General features: G+C 39.2%; 1 protein-coding gene across 1 annotated transcript in view; it reads left to right on the top strand.

Annotated features, from left to right (window-relative positions):
• Positions 1 to 19,804, top strand: part of LOC132394766 (contactin-associated protein-like 5) — a 1,222,641-nt gene that overhangs the window by 659,552 nt on the left and 543,285 nt on the right. Inside the window, exon 13 of the mRNA XM_059971174.1 lies at positions 5,683 to 5,886. Within this exon, the coding sequence (XP_059827157.1) occupies positions 5,683 to 5,886 (204 nt within the window). The remainder of the gene's footprint in view (positions 1 to 5,682; positions 5,887 to 19,804) is intronic.

Genomic DNA, 19,804 nt, shown 5'->3' with positions numbered 1-19,804 from the left:
ATCTATGTTCCAGCTGCAGAGGAATTTACAGATGTCTAGGCTTTGGAGCTTGTTGAAAGAGGGTATGGTTGTGTTGAACACTGAGCTGTAATCAATAAACAGCAACCTACTTAGGTATTGCTATTGTTCAGGTGGGTCAATAATCTCACTTTCCTATTCTCAGTTCTGAGCCATCAGGATTCAGGTATTTTAAGTGGTTGTGTCCATACTCTTTAAATGTGACAAGGCTTCTGTCTCTATCCTCTCAGTTTGTGATTTAAAGAATATGAACACTCCATCGCACATTTCATAATAAAATAATCCTTAGCTCATCATTAATCCTTCTAACAATAACCTTAAATCTGTTACACTGAGGAAAATAAGTTTATTATATTAACCTTCTCCAATTCTGGTAACAACTTCCAACATTTCCTCCCCCCACTTCCCCTCTTTACTGTGCTGCTACAAGTAAGGACAAGGACCTTGTGCCGTGGCTTAATGAATGTTTCAAGCTAACCTAGTGTAATGGTCCTGCAATTGTCTTCCTGTGTCTTTGCCATTCCGTACCTTCTTCACAACCTTATCTACTTCAGAAATCTTTATACTCCAAGACCTCTTTCTTTGTCAAATTATCTTAGCGCTTATCATTGAACTATCTATGTTTGAAATCTGAGATTAAAGGAAAGGGTTGTCAACATGAAATATTTGCTCTATTTCTTGGATCAGCTCACAATGTCTAACATTTAACACAACAGCAAATGTGTGCACAACACTCACGATTCAAGATTCATGATGAATGTAAAAGGGAAGGAAATGATTGTGCTGTGTATTATAGAATAAATATTGGCCAGGACAATGGGAAATGATTCCCTGTTCTCCTGCAAAATTCCAGCATGGTCTCTTTTACTCCCACTTAGTACTATAAATTGCACATTACACATTTAGATGGAGACATAACGTAAAGATTTTCACTCCTCATGTATGTGAACAATGTAAGAAATAAAGTCAAGCCAAATGAGGAAACAGGTCTTTTTGTTGAACATTTTGATGATTGTGACAGCGTAGTAATCCCTCATGCTCTATAGCGTCAGCCTTAGTTTTGTGTTAACAGCTGATGGAAGAAAACGTGAGAGAAAAGCAGATTGAAAAATAATTGTAACTATGAATCTCTAAATTAGAATTTGGCCCACATATCTAAGAAAGCATGTACTGGCATGGGAGTGAGACTCCAAAAGAGGGTTATGAGAATTATCCTGCTAATGATAGAGTTAATATATGGGCAGATTTAATGGCTCTGGGCCAGTACTTCGTGGAGTTTGAGGAGGTCCTCATTGAAACCTCTTGGGTGGACTTGGAAAGGACGTTTCTTATAACGGGGGAGTCTAAGACCAGAAGGCACAGCCTCAGCCTACAAAGACATCTTTTTGGAACAGAGATGAGGAAGGATTTCTTTAGGCAGAGGGTGGCAAATCTGTGGAATTAATTGCCACAGATGGCTGTGGAAGCCAAACCTTTCGTTATATTTAAAGTGGACATTGATAGGTTCTTGCCTAGTGAGGGTATCAAAAGTCATGTCGATAAAGCAGAAAAAATGGGATTGAGAGGAAAAATAAATCAGCCATGATCAAACGGTGATGCAGAGTCGATTGGCCAAATGGCCTAATTCTGCTCCTATGATTTAAAGTCTAAAGGTCGTAATTAATGGGAGTGTCAATGAGCGTGTCCCAAAGAATTCCAACAGAATAAACACATATCCATCAAGGAAAGTACTTCTCAAAGCCTAAGATTCAAATTACATTTTAGTCAATAACAAAAGGTGAAGATAATTTGCAAATAGTTGATGCATATCTTCAAACCTGCCCAGAGCTGTGAAAAAGCCATCCCTATTGGCCCAGGTTAGACATCAGATTGTGTATCATCCTAGGCTCATGTTAACTCTTGTGGTTTGCTCTTGGGGTTAAAATATCTGTTAAATGTCAATTGTAAACAAGCATTAGGATTTATTTCTGTAGGGGTAGATTTTAAAGATACAAAACTAGCACAATGTGTACTGAATCCTAATGAGCTCACTACTGATCTCACTTTACAAAAATATATTAAAGAAGGTTCTGAAAAGATTTACAAGTATAATCAAGGCTTTAGAGGTTATATCCATCAGGGTAATCTTAAGAAGATTGTGCCTCTTTATTTTAAATGTTAAAACTGAGTAGTTACATGACAGAGATCTTTAAAGTTATGGATGGGATTCATGGGGAGAGTATGGTTTGATGCTGTTTAAGGATGGAGGAATGCAGTGGTGATTTCTTTTATGGGATCCTCCAAAGCGATTGATAGTGTAATATTTAATATAAAATCCTGTGGGAATATTTTACCGTGTATGTAGTGAATTCCTTATGAAGCAATGAAGTTAAAGCAAATGCTTCACCATCTGCCTGTTCTCCTTCAAATCATGTGCTAGCCTGACTTAGCTATACCGCCATTCCTTCAACATCTCTGTCTATTACTCTGCTGTACCTACCACCACTGTGGCAGCTCCTTCTGTAGGTGAACTACCATGGTCCAAGAAAGGAACCCACCATCTCAAGAACAAGCAGGAATAAAAAGTGTTAGCCTTGCCAACAAGGCAGAGAAGCAAAGAGAACAGTGAAAATAATGTAGCGAGTTTAGCTAGCATATAGGAAAGAAAAGAATAGGAAGCTGAAGCACAGTTCTGAAGCATCATATGGTTATACAGCACAGAAACAGGCCCTTCAGCCCAACCAGACCATGCCAACCAAGATTCCCATCTAAGTAACTTCCATAAAGCAGAGCTTGATAGGTTCTTGATTAGTCAGGGCATCAAAGGTTACAGGGAGAAGGAAGGAGAATGGGGTTGAGAGGGATAATAAATCAGACATGATTGAATAGTGTAGCAAACTTGAAGTGTCAAATGTCCTAATTCTGCTCCAATGTCTTATGGTCTTACTGTATTTGCTTGCATTTGGCCCATATCCCTCCAAACAGTTCCTCTCCATATACTTGTCCAAGTACTTTTTCAAATGTTTTCAATGTACCTGCCTCAACTATTTCCTCTGGCAGCTCATTCCACTATGTAAATGTTGCCCCTCCACTTCCTATTAACTCTCTTGCCTCTCACTCTAAGTCTATGTCATGGAGTTCTTGATTTTTCAGTCCTGGTAAAGAGTGTGTGCATCCACCCTATCTATGCCTTCTCATGATTTTATGCATTTTTATATCAACCAAGTGCAGCCTTACGGATAGACAACGAGATTGGTGAAGATCAGCCAATAAAGCGAGGCGTCAGGCAGGGTTGTGTTCTATCACCAGACCTGTTCTCCCTGTACAGTGAAAGCATCATGAGAACCATACAAGACCTACCTGGAATAAGTATAGGAAGATACAATATCAACAATGGATGATACAGTACTGACAGCACACAGTGAAGTAAATTTACAGAAACTAGTATCTACCATCAACACAGAGAGCGAAAGACTTGGCCTAACCTTAAATAAAAAGAAAACTGAAGTAATGGTAATATCAAAGAAACCTGATATCCCACACTGTAGGATCGTATTGGGAAATTGAAACCTAAAACAAGTTCACAACTTCTAGCACCTTGGATCATGGGTAACACCTGATGGCAAATGCAAAAGAGACATAAAAGCAAGAACAGCAATGGCTATTTACAGAAATAAGAAACATCCTAATCCTAATAAACAAGAAAATAGCAATTGACATCCACCTTAGAACTCTCAGCTGCTACATTCTTCCTGTATTGATGCATGGCTGTGAGTCATGGACCATCACAAATGCAATGGAAAAAAGAATCAATGCAGCAGAGATGTGGTTCCTCAGAAGAATGCTATGCATATCAAATACAGACAGGATAACCAATGTAGAAGCTCTACAGAGAACAAAAACAAAACATACATTATTTAAGAAAATCAGAAAAGAGCGATCAAAATTCTTTGGAATTTTGAAAAGAGAGACATTAGAACATTTAGTTACAACTGGAAAGCTGGAAGGAGGAAGAAGCACAGGCAGACAGAGAATGAAAATGAGAGATGGATTAACATCATGGTTAGAAATAGGGGAGGCAACACATACAATTCGGAGGGTCAGGGACCGTGATGGATGGAGAGACAAGATCGCCTACGCCGAACGGCAAGGCACCTGAACTATCTATATCATAACTCCTCATTCTTCTCTCATCTGGTGGAAAAACGTTCAAAAAGAAAGTTTTGTAGTTAGAGGAAATAAAGTTGGTGGAAACCTAAAGTATAGGCACCGCAATGAATGTACTGGTTCATTTGGCCTACATGGATGCTGTAATGGCATAGTAGAGTAGCAGTCAGCACATCACATTACAGCACCAGCAATCACCATTCTGGGTTCAATTCCCACTGCTACCCATAAAATCTCTCCCTCAATGTTGCAAAACAAAGAAGCTGGTTATTGATGACAGGAGGAATGGAGACAGGCTAGCCCCTATTGACATCAATGGGTCTGGGGTTGAGAGTGTGAACAGCTTTAAGATCCTTGGCGTAAACATCACTGAAGATCTCACATGGTCTGCACATACTGGCTGTGTGGTGAAAAAGGCACAACAGTGCCTCTTTCACCTTAGATGGTTGAAGAAGTTTGGTATGGGCCCCCAGATCCTAAGAACTTTCTATAGGAGTACAACTGAGAGCACCCTGACTGGCTGCATCACTGACTGGTATAGGAACTGTACTTCCCTCAATCGCAGGACTCTGCAGAGAGTGGTGCGGACAGCCCAGCGCATCTGTAGATGTGAACTTCACACTATTCAGGGCACTTACAAAGACAGATGTGTGAAAAGGCCCAAAGGATCACTGGACCTGAGTCACCCCAACCACAAACTGTTCTAGCTGCTACCATCTGGGAAGTGGTATTGCAGTATAAAAGCCAGGACCAACAGGCTCCGGGACAGCTTCTCCCACCAGGCCATCAGACTGATTAATTCATGCTGATACGACTGTATGTCTATGTTATATTGACTGTCCTGTTGAACACACTATTTTTTACAAATTACAATCAATCAAAAGATTTTTACTCCTCATCTATATGAAGGATGTAAGTAACAAAGCCCATTCAATTCAATAAGGAGCTTGTATGTTCTCCCTGTGTTTCATCCGGGTGCTATGATATCCTCCCACATTCCAAGACTTCAGGGTTAAGGTTAGCGTGTTGTGGGCTTGCTATATTGGCACCAGAAGTTTGGTGATGCCTGCTGGCTGCCCAGCATAAACTTCACTGATTTGATTTGACTGAAATTATCCACTTCACTATATGATTTGATGTTTCTATATAAGTGTGACAGATAAAGCTAATCTTGAACTGAATTTAATGTCTCTGGACCTGAGAGACTGATATATGTTTTGCATTATCACAGTGCGGCATTTTGGGGAAAGAGTGGCTAAGGTTGACTGTAGGAGAGTGGATTGTGGTCTGTGCTGAAGGCATGCATTATTCTCACTAATGAACCGAAAGCATTTGAAATGAATAAATGCCAGTTTAAATTCACCATGTAGCAGCTCAAATGGTAAATGTATAATCATAATGACGACAGATTGGTGTTTGGGTAAAACAGCAATTGATTTTCCTGTTTAGCAGTCTTGTATCAGGATGTAGACTGAGCTGTAATATTCCATTAACATCTTGTACTCATTATTTTGACAGAGGATAGAACCTGGACCATAATTCAGCACAATAACATGAGGGAGACAAAATTGCAAGGTTCTCCCAAAGCCGACAGGCCTTACATCGCTTCCTTCAACTACAGTGCCAGTATGGAGCAGCTGAAGACCATGATTAACAGTGTGGAACACTGTGAACAGGAAATTGCCTACCACTGTAAGAACTCTCGTCTCCTGAATACACCAGGTAGGTGTATCTGCCAATAGCTAAAACAGAGCTTTCAACAGAACATAATTGTGAAATGCGTTTTTATTTCCTTCTGCTGGCATGATTACTGTGAAACTGGTCTTTGACGATCATAGTTACCATGGGATGCAGTGCAATGGATTGGTCAGTTTATATTTCCCATGCCAACCTGTGTGAATAAGAGTGAAACATATCCAAGGTTTTCCATAGGTGTGAGAAAAGATTAAGAAAGAAAGAAATTACATTGCTTTTATGGTTCAGAGACTGGCTATGTATGTGTATTAAATCAAGAGAGACAGAGATGGGGTGAATGCTCATCTTTTTCCCAGGATTAGGCAATCATAAACTAGATGGCATAGGATTAAGGTGAGGGGCGGGTGGGGGGAGATGTAAAAGGAAGCTGAGGGGCAACACTTTCACCGATGAGGCTGTCCATGTATGGAACAGGCTGGTGCATTAACAACATCCAAAAGGTAATTGATCAGGTACATGGATAGGAACTATGTAGAAGAATGTTGGCCAAAGCAATCAAAAGATACTAGTTTACATAAGAAACTTGGTCAACATGGGCCAGGAGGACAAATTATGTATATAATTTTAGTGGTACAGCATAGAGTAGGCACTTCCACCCTTCCAGCCACACTGCCCCACCAACTCATGACCCTACTCATCCTAATCTAATCATGGGACAATTCACAATTGTAAAGAACACTAGAATTAAGAGCAGATCCCACCATATGTCCTTTGAGTTTGTCCTCCCGTTCATTACCAGTGTGTTTGATCTTCAATATCAGATCCATTTTCCAGACTTACTCCCATATTCCTTGATTCTCTTAATATCCTAAAATCAGCACAGCATCTGAGCATCCACAACCCAATAGGACAGAGAATCCTACAGATCCACCATTTTCCTGGGTGAAGGGGTTTCCAGTCCTAATTGGCCTGGTCCGTATTCCAAAATTTTTTGAAGTAAATTTATTATCAAAGTACATACACTACATCGTATACAGCCCTGAGATTTGTTCTCTTGTGGATACAAGAAACACAATATAATCATTGGAAGACCACATCCAACAGGACTGACAAACAACAAGTGTGCAAATACAAAAGATAAAAAATAATAAGAATAATAAATAAATTAGCAATAAATATTGAGAACATGAGATGAAGAGTCCTTGAAAATGACTCCATATGTTGTGGGAACAGTTCCGTGAAATTCAAGAGCCTGGTGGTTGAGGGGTAATAACAGTTCCTGATGCTGGTCTTGCAGATCTTGAGGCTCCTGTAACTCCTTCCTGATGGCAGCATTGATGATGGATGCTCTTTGTAGATGTCCTGAATGGTGGGGTGGGCTTCACCTGTAATGGACTGTCCAATATCCACTACTTTTTGTAGGGTTTTCCATCCAAGGATATTGATATTTCCATAACTGGCTCTGATGCCGCCAAACATCTATAGAAACTTGTCAAAGTTTTAGATGTCATGCTGAATCCTTGTAAACTTTTAAGGAAGTAGAGCTGCTGCTGTGTTTTCTTTGGTATTGCACTTAAGTGCTGAAACCGGGATGAATCCTCTGAAATAACACCTAAGAGTTCAATGATGTTGACTCTCTCTGCCTCTGATCTCCTGATAAAGACTGGCTCATGGACCTGACGTTGACAGAGAGGTTGTTGTTGTGGCACCACTCATTTAGATTTTCAATCTTCCCTCTATATGCTGATTTGTCACAACCTTTGATTTGGCCAGTATCAGTGGTGTCATCAGCTCCCTCCTGTATGGTAGCAAGACCATCTACTCCAAACAGGAGAGGAAACTCAATAGTTTTCACCTGCACAGTCTTCGCTGCATCCTTGGCATCACCTGGAGAGACAAAGTCCCAAACTCTGAGGTCCTCTCCCTCGCTGGATTTCCCACAATGTTCACACTTTTAAGACAACGCAGACTGCACTGGCTGGGCCATTCCTACAGAAGCAGACTGGTCACAGTCCAGTATGTTTTCTATCAGCTGACCAATCGGCAATCCATGTTAATATTTACCGCGTAATTGCATGTGTTCTAACCAGTTGACCAGCCTCTGATGTGTGACCTTATCAAGAGCCTTCTGAAATCTAAATAATCTAAGTATAATTGTGTGCTTGAACCAATATAATGTCTGTTTATGAGGGGTTCTCTGTTTGGTATTGTAGCCTTGACTCTATTTGTTGTGTCTCTCATGCTATGTGCTAGTGATACTGTTGCAGGTAGGTTTTTCATGTATGTACTTGTGCATATGACAATAAACTTGACTCTGACTTTACCTCATACCTTTTGTAAGGAGGGATAGTTGAATGGTCCACAGCAACTGAGCAAGGAAGTGGGAGAAATTGGATAACTCTTCCAAGGAGCCATGCCCCTTTCTCACTGCTGCCATCAGGAAGGAGGTACAGGAGCCTTAGGTCCTACACCACTAGGTTCAGAGACAATTATTACCACACAAACATCAGGCTCTTGAACCAGAGGGGATAACTTCACCCTCCCCAATAATGAACTGATTCCACAACCTATGAGATCACTTATAAGGACTCTACAACTGCATTATTTATTGATCTATTATACTTTTTCTTAGTTTTTTGCATTTGAACAATTTGTTGTCTTTTGCACATTGGTTGTTTGTCCGCCTTCGTTGTGTGCAGTTTTTCATTGATTCTATTGTGGTTCTTTGTACTTACTGTTAATGCCCACAAGGCAATGAATATCAGACCAGTATATGATGACATAAGTATTTTGGTAATATAGTTACTTTGAACTTTGAACAGGCAAGTGGACCAAATCCCTTTCCTCCGCAGAGTACATTGTAGTGCTCCTGTGAAGTAGGATCAGTTCAAATCATGTTTCCTGGAAAGAATTTAGTATCAGCATTTCCTACATCAATGTAACTACACTTCAAAAAGTGATTCACTGGCTATAAAGCACTTTGTGAGATGAAAGGGCATGAAGTAGATGAAAGTATTGCTTGGTGGGGAGACTATATGGGGATTTTTATTTAGTTACACTTGTTGAGCCAGTGCTCTATAACATGAGGAATAAATGCATCAATATCTCAAATAGGTTGTATGAGCCAATGCACCAATTTTCAATTGAACTGCCCAATACAGAAATCATATTTAATTCTCATTGGCAAGCAAAAAATCCATGCAAGTGCTGGAAATCAGAAATATAGCAGAAAACGATTGAGATCAGTCAATTTTTTTTCTCTCCACAAATCATATTTTATCGTTGTAGAGAAAAGACTGACTGGAATTATATTTAGATCAGTTTAGCGAAGATTAAGATGAGGTGCTTGCTTTTATGAAGGGTTTAAACATAAGAAACAGAAGCAGGAATAAGCCAGGTTAATTGGCTCCTGTAATTTACCACTTGTGAGGGTAAATGATAGGAGAATAATGGAATATTATTGAGCATATGAGAGAATATGGGTCACAAGAACCCATTAGGGAACTGGCTTTTTGATTCCAAAAGAATGTTCTTCAAGTGTGATGAATATCTGTTTTGAATATAACAAGCTCCCACTAAGAGGGGGAAGACATGACTGGTCTCCAGTCTTAAAACACATACACCAATTGCCCAATGTACTCACATTTACTTTTAATGAACTATATATTACAAGTTGACACATGCACTCATGTTCAATGAAAGGGAAATCTCACTCCACAGTGATTAAACAAATATGTCTTTTTTGCTGCTGTTTGACAGAGCATTGTTGACCAGGGCAAACTCTTTGCCAGTAATGAGTGACTAAGAATTCTTAAATATCACATGTTGCACTGGTTACAAACATAGTCTCATCTTTTATTTAAAAGAACATTGAGCAAAATGGAGAATGTTATATATAAATAGAAGTTACTTTTATTTTAACATGGTAACAGAGAGGGATGTGATCAATTGTTATTGAATTATAGCATGAATCCTCTAAATCATTTATTTCTTAATGCATTTCCTGGTTATATTTTTTAAAGTTAAGCTATCCGCCCAAAGATTTAAACTTAAGATATTGACATTTAAATAAATCCATCAGATTTATGAATGGACAATAAACTCATGTACACCACTTCACTATTTTATTTTGCTCTCATTGTGCAAACTTAAGTAATTTAATTCATATTCATATTTGTATTGTAATTTATGAGTTTTTAAGATATGTACTGTACTTTACAAATTTCACAACATTTGCCAGTGATATTAGATCACTGATTTCGAGGCGATGTTTAACTTTATTTCCTGAGAAGTGAAATTGTGTCATTACTAAAGGATGGGAAGATGAGGAATTCATTTAGTTTTAATAAAATACCCCCTCCTAAATTAAACCCAAGTGTGTTGTTCAAAGGAAAATACAGACATCAAAGGTACACATATATCGCTGCATTACCGTAATGCTGAGATTCAAATAGACTGATTTCCTGCAGGTCCAAAAGTGCTGAAGCTTGCTTTCTGCAGAACCAGGGCTTCTGACAGTTTCCCTGAAGACTTCTCCTTGATCAAAAGGATTCCTATTTCTTCCTTCCCATCAAATTCAAAAAATTTCTCTGTTGATGCTATTAAAGTTCAAAGTTCAAAGTAAATTTATTATCAAAGTGCATATATGTCACCATATATGACTTCTCTAGATGCGTAGTTGAGAGTATATTGACTGATTGCATCACAGTCTGGTATGGATACACCATTTCTCTTGAATGGAAAAATCCTACAAAGAGCTGGTGACATGGCCCAGTTCACCAAGATAAAACCTTCCCCTCCTTTGAGCATGTATGCACAGAGTCGCAGGAAAGCAGCATCTATTTACAAGGACCCCACCATCCAGGCCAGGCTCTTACATCACTACTGCCATCAGGGTGAAAGTAGAGAAGCCTCAAAACCAACACCACCGGGTACAGGAACAGTTACTACCCCTCAGCCATCAGGCTCTTGAAACAAAGGGGATAGCTTCACTCAACTTCACGCACCCCATAACCGAACTGTCCCCACAACCTGTGGGCTCACTTTCAAAGTCTCATCATCTCCTGTTCTTAAAACTCATTTATTTATTTATTTATTTATATTATTACTGTTTTTCTTATGTATTTGCACAGTTTGTCGTCTTCTGCACATTGGTAGTTTGTCCGTCCTTTTGGGTGTGGTCTGTAATTGATTCTGTTGTATTTCTTGGTTCTGTTGAGTGTGCCCGCAAAAAAATGTATCTTAGGTTTGTACATGGTGGCATAAATGTACACTGTTAATAAATTTACTTTGAACTTAGAACTTTTATCTTTGAAGCGTCTGATCGTTGATGGGTAATTACTGTTTGGGAATCTGGTAGTTTGAGTCCTGAGACTCCAGTACCTTCTTCCTGAGAGCAGCAGTGAGAAGAGAGTATGACCTGGATGGTAGGGGTCCTTGATGATGGATGCTATTTTCCTCTAACAGCACTCTGTGTAGATATGCTCAATGATGGGGAAGGCTTTACATGCGAATGAATGGGCTGTATCCACTACCTTTCATAAGCCTTTCCATATAAGGGCATTAGTGTTTCACATAACTGCTTTAAAAATACAGATTTTTCCTTACAAAATGTTAAGCATAACAGCACAAAACGTAAGGTCAGTTTACGAAGTCGCTGAAGATTGTGATAAGGAACCAAATCACTCTCGCTTGGACTGAAAGCTCTTTATTTCTATCTATGTTGCAGAATTGCAGAATCAAGAATGTAACATGCAAGTGGAAGGAATTGGGCTTGTATTCAACAATAGATGTATTTAATTCACACCTACTTCCCAACTTTTAGTTCATAGCTATGCATATGACAGCTGGTACATTTTCAAAACGATAAAGATTTCTGCTGTTTTTGCAATGGATGTAGATTTAATTTGCCTAAACCATGTCCTTTTTAAAACAGTAGATTTAATTAATGGAGTTCTATTTTAATTACTCATCAGATTCCATATTATCCATTTAACACAGGAAGCAGAGGACAATTTTCACATCTTGGAGTTAAATATTAAGTTTTTGCCTACTCAAGTGTCTGAAGGGATACTTTGCAATAATTGGTTACAGCTTCAAGTGATGTTGTTAAATAAAACCTTAGAACAAAAGAAAGGGAAGGCATTCTGCTCTTTTGGCCTGCTACATGATTTAGAAAGTTAATGCCTGTAATGGAATCAAAGCAGATTTTGGGGATTCATATAATGACCATTTATCTTAGAGAAACTATCTTGCACTAACCCCATATCCCTTACTTCCCTTAACTGGGGTGCCACGGTGTGTAGCGTGATGCTATTACAGCTTGGGACATTGAAGTTCAGAGTTCAATCCTGGTGTCATCTGTAAGGAGTTTGTACGTTCCTTCATGTGAGCTTGTTTTCTTCAACAATTCAAAGAAGGACCAGTTTGTAGTTAATCAGTGATGGTAAGTTGTCCTGTGATTAGGCTAGTGTTAAATAGGTGGGTTTACAGGTAGTGTGGCTTGTTGGGGTAGAAGGGCCTATTTCATGCTCAGTCTCTTAAATAATAAGTTAACTAAGTAAGTCTAAAAATCTATCAGTTTTGTTTGATTTTCAAATTAGTCAGCATGAAGAAATTTTGAAAAAGGACTCATTAGGTTGTTCACAGAGAAAACACCAGCATGTTTTTGATAATACACAGTGGAAGACATTGTTCATTGGTTATAGTCCTACAGAAGTGCTAATGTAATTGAAGGGCAGTTTAATTGCAGAGACCTTCAATCTCAAGCATTGGCTGGACAGATCAAAGGCACTGATAAAGCCCTTTGGCCCAACCAATCCATGCCAACAATTATGCCCTCCCAGCTAGTCTTGTGTTCCATCTATGTTCTTCTGAGCCATGTGCCTCCATGTACCTGTCCAAGTGCTTCTTAAATGACACTACTGTGCCTGACTTAACCACTTCCTCTAGCAGTTGATTCCATATACTCATCAGCCTCTGTGTGTCAAAGCTGCCCCTTTTAAATCTTTTTCCTCTCACCCTAATCCTAGGACTCTTCCACCCTGGAGAAAAGATTATTGCTATCCACATTATCCATGCCTTGTATAATTTTAAACACCTCTTCTACTCTGGTTCAGAGAAACGTCTTATTTCTACATACATTATATAAGACCATAAGATATAGGAGCAGAATCAGGCCATTTGGCCCATTGAGTCTGCTCCACCATTCAATCATCGCTGAATCCTTACAGATATATAAATAAAATTGAGAATGTGCATTGTAGAGTCCTTGAAACTGAATCCATAGGTTGTGGAATCTGTTCAGTGTTGGAGTAAGTGAAGCTATCCATGCTGGGACAGGAACCTAATGGTTGTAGGGTAATAACTGTTCCTGAACTGGTGGTGTAGGACCTAGGGCTCCTGTACCTTCTCAATGATGCTAACAGTGAGAAGGGAACAAGACTTTATTGGTGGGGGTCCCCAATGATGGATTTTGCTTTCTTGTAGCAACACTCCTTGTAGATGTGCTCAACAATGGGGTGACCTACATGCTGATACTTGGAAGGAGGTTGCTAAGGAAGTATTGATTATGGTCAAAGCAGTGACTGTCATCTTTCAAAATTCCACAAGAGTCTGAAATGGCTCACATGGATAAGCCAGAAGCAATCATAACCCAACTACTGTACTTCAGAAAGAAGAAAAAAATGGAACAGCCAGCATGTTAGGTTGATATTAATAATGAAGATGTTTCCTATAATGGAGGTGTCTAGGACCAGAGGGCGCAGCCTCAGTATTGAAGGACTATATTGAGGAAGAAGTTCTTTGGCCGGAGGGTGGTGACTGTGGAATTTGTGACTGTGAAGGCGAAGTTATTGGGTATATCTAAAGCCAAGGTTGATAGGTTCTTTCTGAAAGTTCACAAGAAGGCAGGAGAACGGGGTTGAGAAGTTTGATAAATCAGCCATGATGGAATGGTAGAGCAGACTCGATGGGCCAAATTTCCTAATTCTGTTCCTATGTCGTATAGTCTGATGAAGAAAATGCTACTGAGGAAGTGCTAACAATGCACTTAGAAAACAATCATAGGATTCAGCAAAGTCAACAAGGGCTCTTGTAAGGAGAGTCTTGTTTGACATATTCTGTTGGGCTTTTTTGATATTGTAATTAACTGAAAAGATAAAGGAAAACAGGTTATGTGGAGCACATGGAGATTAAGAAGGCTTTTGATTAGGTGCCTCACAGAATTAGAATACAAGGGCTTCCCCTGTTTATAAATTACCTCACTTATGGAAATCTGTCCTTATGCAAATCCTCCTGTACAATTTCCATATATTTTTCAAGCTAGTAATAATGATAAAATATTTCATGGTAGTTGTTAATGACTGAATATAGTATAAATTCTATTAGTTTAATTATGGGCAGTGTTAGGATGACTATTCAATGTCATGAAAAGGATCAAAGCAAGTGAACACTGTGTGTAGTGATATTATCTGGGCAGCTATAGAAAATGGACTTTGGCAAAAATCAACTCAGGCAGTCCTCATGAATGGACCATTATGTAAGCCAAGTGCTGCCTGCACTTTATAAGGTAATATAATGTTATGGATTGAGGAATGTTTAGTTGATAGGAATTTTTTTTTAAAAGGGAAGAATAAATGGGTATTTTTTTCATTTTGGTAGAGATCTGTCTGATAAGGTGCTGCAGACACAAAATGGTGTCAGCAGGTCAGGCAGAACCTATGGAGGGGAATGGACATTTGACATTCCAGGCCAAGGTCCTTCATCAGAACAGGAAAGGACGGGGGAAGAAAATAGAATGAAAAGTCGTGAAGAAGTACAGGTTAGCAGGTGATAGGTGAGACCAGGAGGAGTGAGTGGGTGAGGAGTGATGAAATAAGAAGCTGGATGGTGATAGGAGGAAGAGGTTAAAGGACTGAAGAAGAAGGAATTGAATAGGAGAGGTGAGTGGATCATAAAAGATATTATGTCCACCATTCTGTTGAGAGTTCAGAGGATATTTTTTCACTTAAAGAGGTGGGATCAGTCACTATCAAGAGGTTGTATCTTTATCTAGCAGAGAGAATAAGTAATATTCAGTCATTAAGGGAATCGAGGGATTATGAGGGCCATGTATGAATGTGACATTGAAGTGGAAGGTTTGCTTTATTAGCTTTATTTTTCACGTGTACAAAGAAACATAGAAATGTAGAGTGAGATGCATCATTTGTGTCAATGGCCAACGCAGTCTGAGGATATACCAAAGGGAGCCCACAAGTGTCACCATGCTTCTAGTACCAACATGGCATGCCTTTACCAATATGCATTGATGCACTATGATTTTATTGAGTGGTGGGGAAATATGAATGGATGAAAGGCCTTCTGTTTCAATAAACCTCATATTTGCCACTCACTTAGATCTCATTGCACCTGTCAGGCTGGTAAATTTGAGTTGTTTGTTCACACCGACGAGACATGGAAATTTGTGGCAGAAGTCAGAGAATGGTAGTAGAGAGTTTCCTCTCTGACTAGAGGCCTGTGATGAGTGGTTTGATGCAGGGATCAGTGCTGGGTCCTTTGTTGTTTGTCATCTTTATCTCTGATCTGGATGAAAATATGGTTAACTAGATCAGCAGACTGGCAGGTGAAACCAAGTGGGCAGTGAGGAAGGCTATCATGGCTTGCAAAGGGATTTGCATCAGCGGCAAAAATGGGCTGAAAATGGGAGATGGAATTTAATAGAAACAAGTGCAAGGTTTTCACTTCGGTAGGCTCAACCAGTATAGGTCTTACACAGTGAGCAGTAGGGCACTGAGGAATGTGGTAGAACAAAGGGATCTAGGAATACAGGTACCTAATTTATTGAAAGTGGCATCACAGGTAGATAGGGTCATAAAGAAAGCTTTTGGTAGCTTGGTCTTCATAGATCAAAGTACTGAGTACAGAAGATGGGATGTTATGTTGAAGTTGTATAAGACATCGGAGAGGCCTGATTTGGAGTATTCATGCAGTTTTGGTCACCTACCTATAGGAAAGATGTAAATAAGTTTGGAAGAGTGCACAGAAAATTTACAAGGATGTTTCTGGGTCTGGAAGACCCGAGATATAAGAAAAGATTGAATAGGTTAGAACTGTATTCTTTTGAAATAGAAGATTGAGAGGGGATTTGATAGAGGCATACAAAATTAGGAGGAGCATAGATAAGGTAATTGCAGCCAGGCTTTCTTCACTGAGGTCGGGTGGAACTACAACCAGAGGTCATGGGTTAAGGATGAAAGGTGAGAAGTTTAAGGGGAACATGAAGGGAAACTTCTTCACTCAGAGGGTCATAAGAGTGTGGAATAAGCTGCCAGCACAAGTGGTCCATGCGAGCTCAATTTCAATATTTAAGAGAAGTTTAGGGAGGTACATGGATACGGAGGGTTGAAGTTTGTTGGGAGTAGGCAGTTTAAATTGTTTTGGCATGGACTAGATGGACCGAAGGGCCTGTTTCTGTGCGCTATGACTCTATGACTATATTTTGCAGCTCTCTCCCTAAATCTCTACACCTGTTATTTTTATTTACAATATTTCAAAAACTTGATTACACCTTACTTGTTGAAATATGCTCTTGTGTGACTCAATAATGTTATATACCAGCAGCAATAGATCATAAATTGAGTCAGGTTTTAATGTTAAAACCACTATATTTATTAGTATCTACTTAAAATATAAGAAATTAAATGAAATAAACAGAAGTTAACAATGTTATGTATGTGTGTGGCTCCCAAACTGTCAACAGTTCTTAAAGTCTTAAGAAGGCAAACTAGAAAGGTCCAGTAATCCACGAATAAATGAGAGGAGAAACTTATAAATCCACATTATAGTGTAGAGAGGAGGATCTTGAAGAATTCCACAGGTTCCGCACTGGGAAAACAAAGTACAGGTTTCTCCCGCTAGCCGAAGGTGGAGCGTTCCTATGAAACGGTTCATAAGCCGGAATGTCGTAATGTGAAGAAGCAATTACCATTTATTTATATGGGAAAAATTTGTGAGCATTCGCAGACCCAAAAAATTAACCTAACAAATCATGCCAAATAACACATAAAACCTAAGATAACAGTACCATATAGTAAAAGCAGGAATGATATGATAAATACACAGCATAAAAATTAGAAATACTTTTCTGCAATCTTTGCAGCACTGTCTAGCGTAGCAAAAATCTCACTATGTAGCGTTACTAGTGTAGCAGAAGCAGTCTCAGCGGAAATGCTCTTTCCAGTAACCTTTAAGCTATGAAGCTGCCAAATCCTACCAAATAACACATAAAAATACACAGCCTATATAAAGAAGAAATAATGTACGTCCAGTGTAGTTTCATTTACTGGAATCGGGAAGACAGCGAGCACACTGATGATGGTGTGTTAGGCTGAGTCATCGGAGGTTGGGGTGGTGGGAGGTACAGGAGACAGGGGTGTCATCTCATCATCATCTGTTTCTATCAGGGCAGGTCACTAACGTCTTCTATGTCTGTCTGCCTTGATGTCGAAGGTCAAGATTCATCATCTGCTGTGGCTGATGTGGAAGTCTTGAAAAACGACAGTATGTTTGACTCTTTAGCCTCGTGCAACTTTCTATCATACAGTTCTTTGTAAACACTCAAACCATCCTGCAAACCTACCCTAAACCTACGTACCTTTTCAAAATTAAGGTCATATTTTCTGCAATCATTGTAAAGTTGTCAACCTCAGTGAAAATCTCACACAATTGTTTCACGTTCAGTTCCTGGATGACTTCATTTATGGGCCATTCGCTACTGCATTCGGTTTCGATTGTTATCCTTTTCTCTTGCAATTGCATCAGCTCTTCATCTGTCCATTCTTGGTCATGGGATGCCAAACCTTCAACGTCATCTTCGTCAACTTCCACAAACCTTTAACCAAACTCACTATGCCCTTACTTTGTTCACTGCGATCGAAACACTTAATTATGTCTAGTTTTACGCAAGTGTAACACCCTTATGAGCTCTTTTAGACTTTTCCAATACCTTGGAACTCATCTTGCTAATGGATGCCCAAAATAAATCGACATAAAGCACAGATGCTCAGAGGCGCGTGTTTAAGCAATGCCGGCTAGAATGCAGTTCTGGGGGAGGAGCTCGGCTGCTCGGCGTGCACTGCCTTTTTTTGTAACAGTGAAAACACCTTCTGTAAGCGAAAACAGGTAACTAATGTAGTCTTTTGTAACAGCGAGGTGTCAAAAAGCGAACGTTTGAAAAACGGGGACACCTGTAACATTCGCCGAAGATCTTATCCGTCAAGTTGTCCCGAAATCCACATAGAAATACCACAAGGTGACAGTCACATATTCAATATGCACAGTGTGCCATTAATCAACCCAATCCATTGGGCATGGGAAAGAATCACTTTACCCATTGTCACAGCAAGCTCCTGCCAGCAGCTTGTGGTCCAAAACTTTCTCTCTCTCTCTCTCTCTCTCTCTCTCTCTCTCTCTCTCTCAAAGTCTCAGTGGTCCATCACAGCTTGTTATACTGGTGTCATAGTCCTGCCTCATTCGGTCGTTTTAAAGTGACACCCACAATAAATGAAACCATCATCATGTAACACCTCCTGCCAAAAAGGGAAAATTTTGATCTGTAAGAGCAAAATTTTAACTGCAAACTACAATATGTGAAACAATACATTTACAGTTACCATACGGCATACTACAGACTAATATAACATATTGCAGAAGCATATTCAAATAGTAAATCCCACTCCACTATTAATAGTACATTACAAACTTAACATCTGGAAAGACAATCGGCAATGACATTATCCTTGCCTTTAATGTGAGTTATCATGAGATCATACTCCTGCAAAATCAAACTCCAATTCAACAACTTTCTATTTTTGTTTTTCACCTTACTCAAAAACACCAATAGATTATGATCTGCATAAACCACGAGTGGTTTCTGAGCTGGGCACACATACACATCAAAATGCTGCAAAGCCAGAATAAGTGATAATAATTCCTTCTTGATGCTGGAATAACTTCTTTGATGCTCATTGAATTTCTTTGAAAAGTAAGCCACAGGAAGGTGAACATCATCATAACCATCCCTTTGTAGTAACACTGCTCCTGCAGCTTCATCACTGGCATCCAGAGCTATAGAAAACAGCTTTGCAAAGTCAGGTGACCTGAGCACAGGTTGGTGACATAATATGGTTTTCAATTTAACAAATGCCTCCTGACAAGGCTCTATCTAAACAAACTTTTCACCCTTCTTCAGGAGGTTGGTCAATGGGAGAGAAATATCAGCAAAGTTCTTACAGAAATTGCAATAATATCCGACCATTCCTAAGAATCTTCTAAGAGCCTTTTTACAACAACAATTTTCCTTTAACAGTGTATCTGTGAAATGCCTCAAGGTGTTTTGGAAACTGAGAGACTGTAGACACACTTTTTTTCTCTGCTGAACATTTTAAGTAAATCAGATCTGTGCTCTACTATACCACATAATTCAGTTTGTTTATCTTAATTGAAGTGCAAGGTTTACCAAACATACAAAGGAATTGCAAATACATCACAATATCTTTCAAGCACCGTTTGCACAGTATATTTTTCTCTGAATAAGCATTTTTCATAAGAATTTGGTATCGTGACCCAGTTTAGTTTTTTTTAGCAGCAATTCAACTATATTTGCTTAAATTCTGAACACTTAAGCTGCTGAATTTGATCACTTGCCCTCTCCTTGTCATTTGCAGCAATTGCATTTATTTAAGAGTGTAGGCCAATTAAATATTAGAAAGTTTTATATACAAACATTTTGCAGGAGAAACTCAACAATCAGGCAGCTTTGATGGAGGAAAACAGTCAGCAACATTCCAGGTCAATACCCTTCACGTAGACTGAAAGATACCCAGTATAAAAAGGTAGAAGGGAGGGCTGGAACAAACATTTGTAGGTGATACATAGGTGGATCCAT

Source organism: Hypanus sabinus, chromosome 5 (genome assembly GCF_030144855.1).
Source record: "Hypanus sabinus isolate sHypSab1 chromosome 5, sHypSab1.hap1, whole genome shotgun sequence".
Taxonomy (NCBI): Eukaryota; Metazoa; Chordata; class Chondrichthyes; order Myliobatiformes; family Dasyatidae; genus Hypanus; species Hypanus sabinus.
Note: the sequence above shows the minus strand (reverse complement) of the source record. Positions and strands in the feature narration are given on the sequence as shown.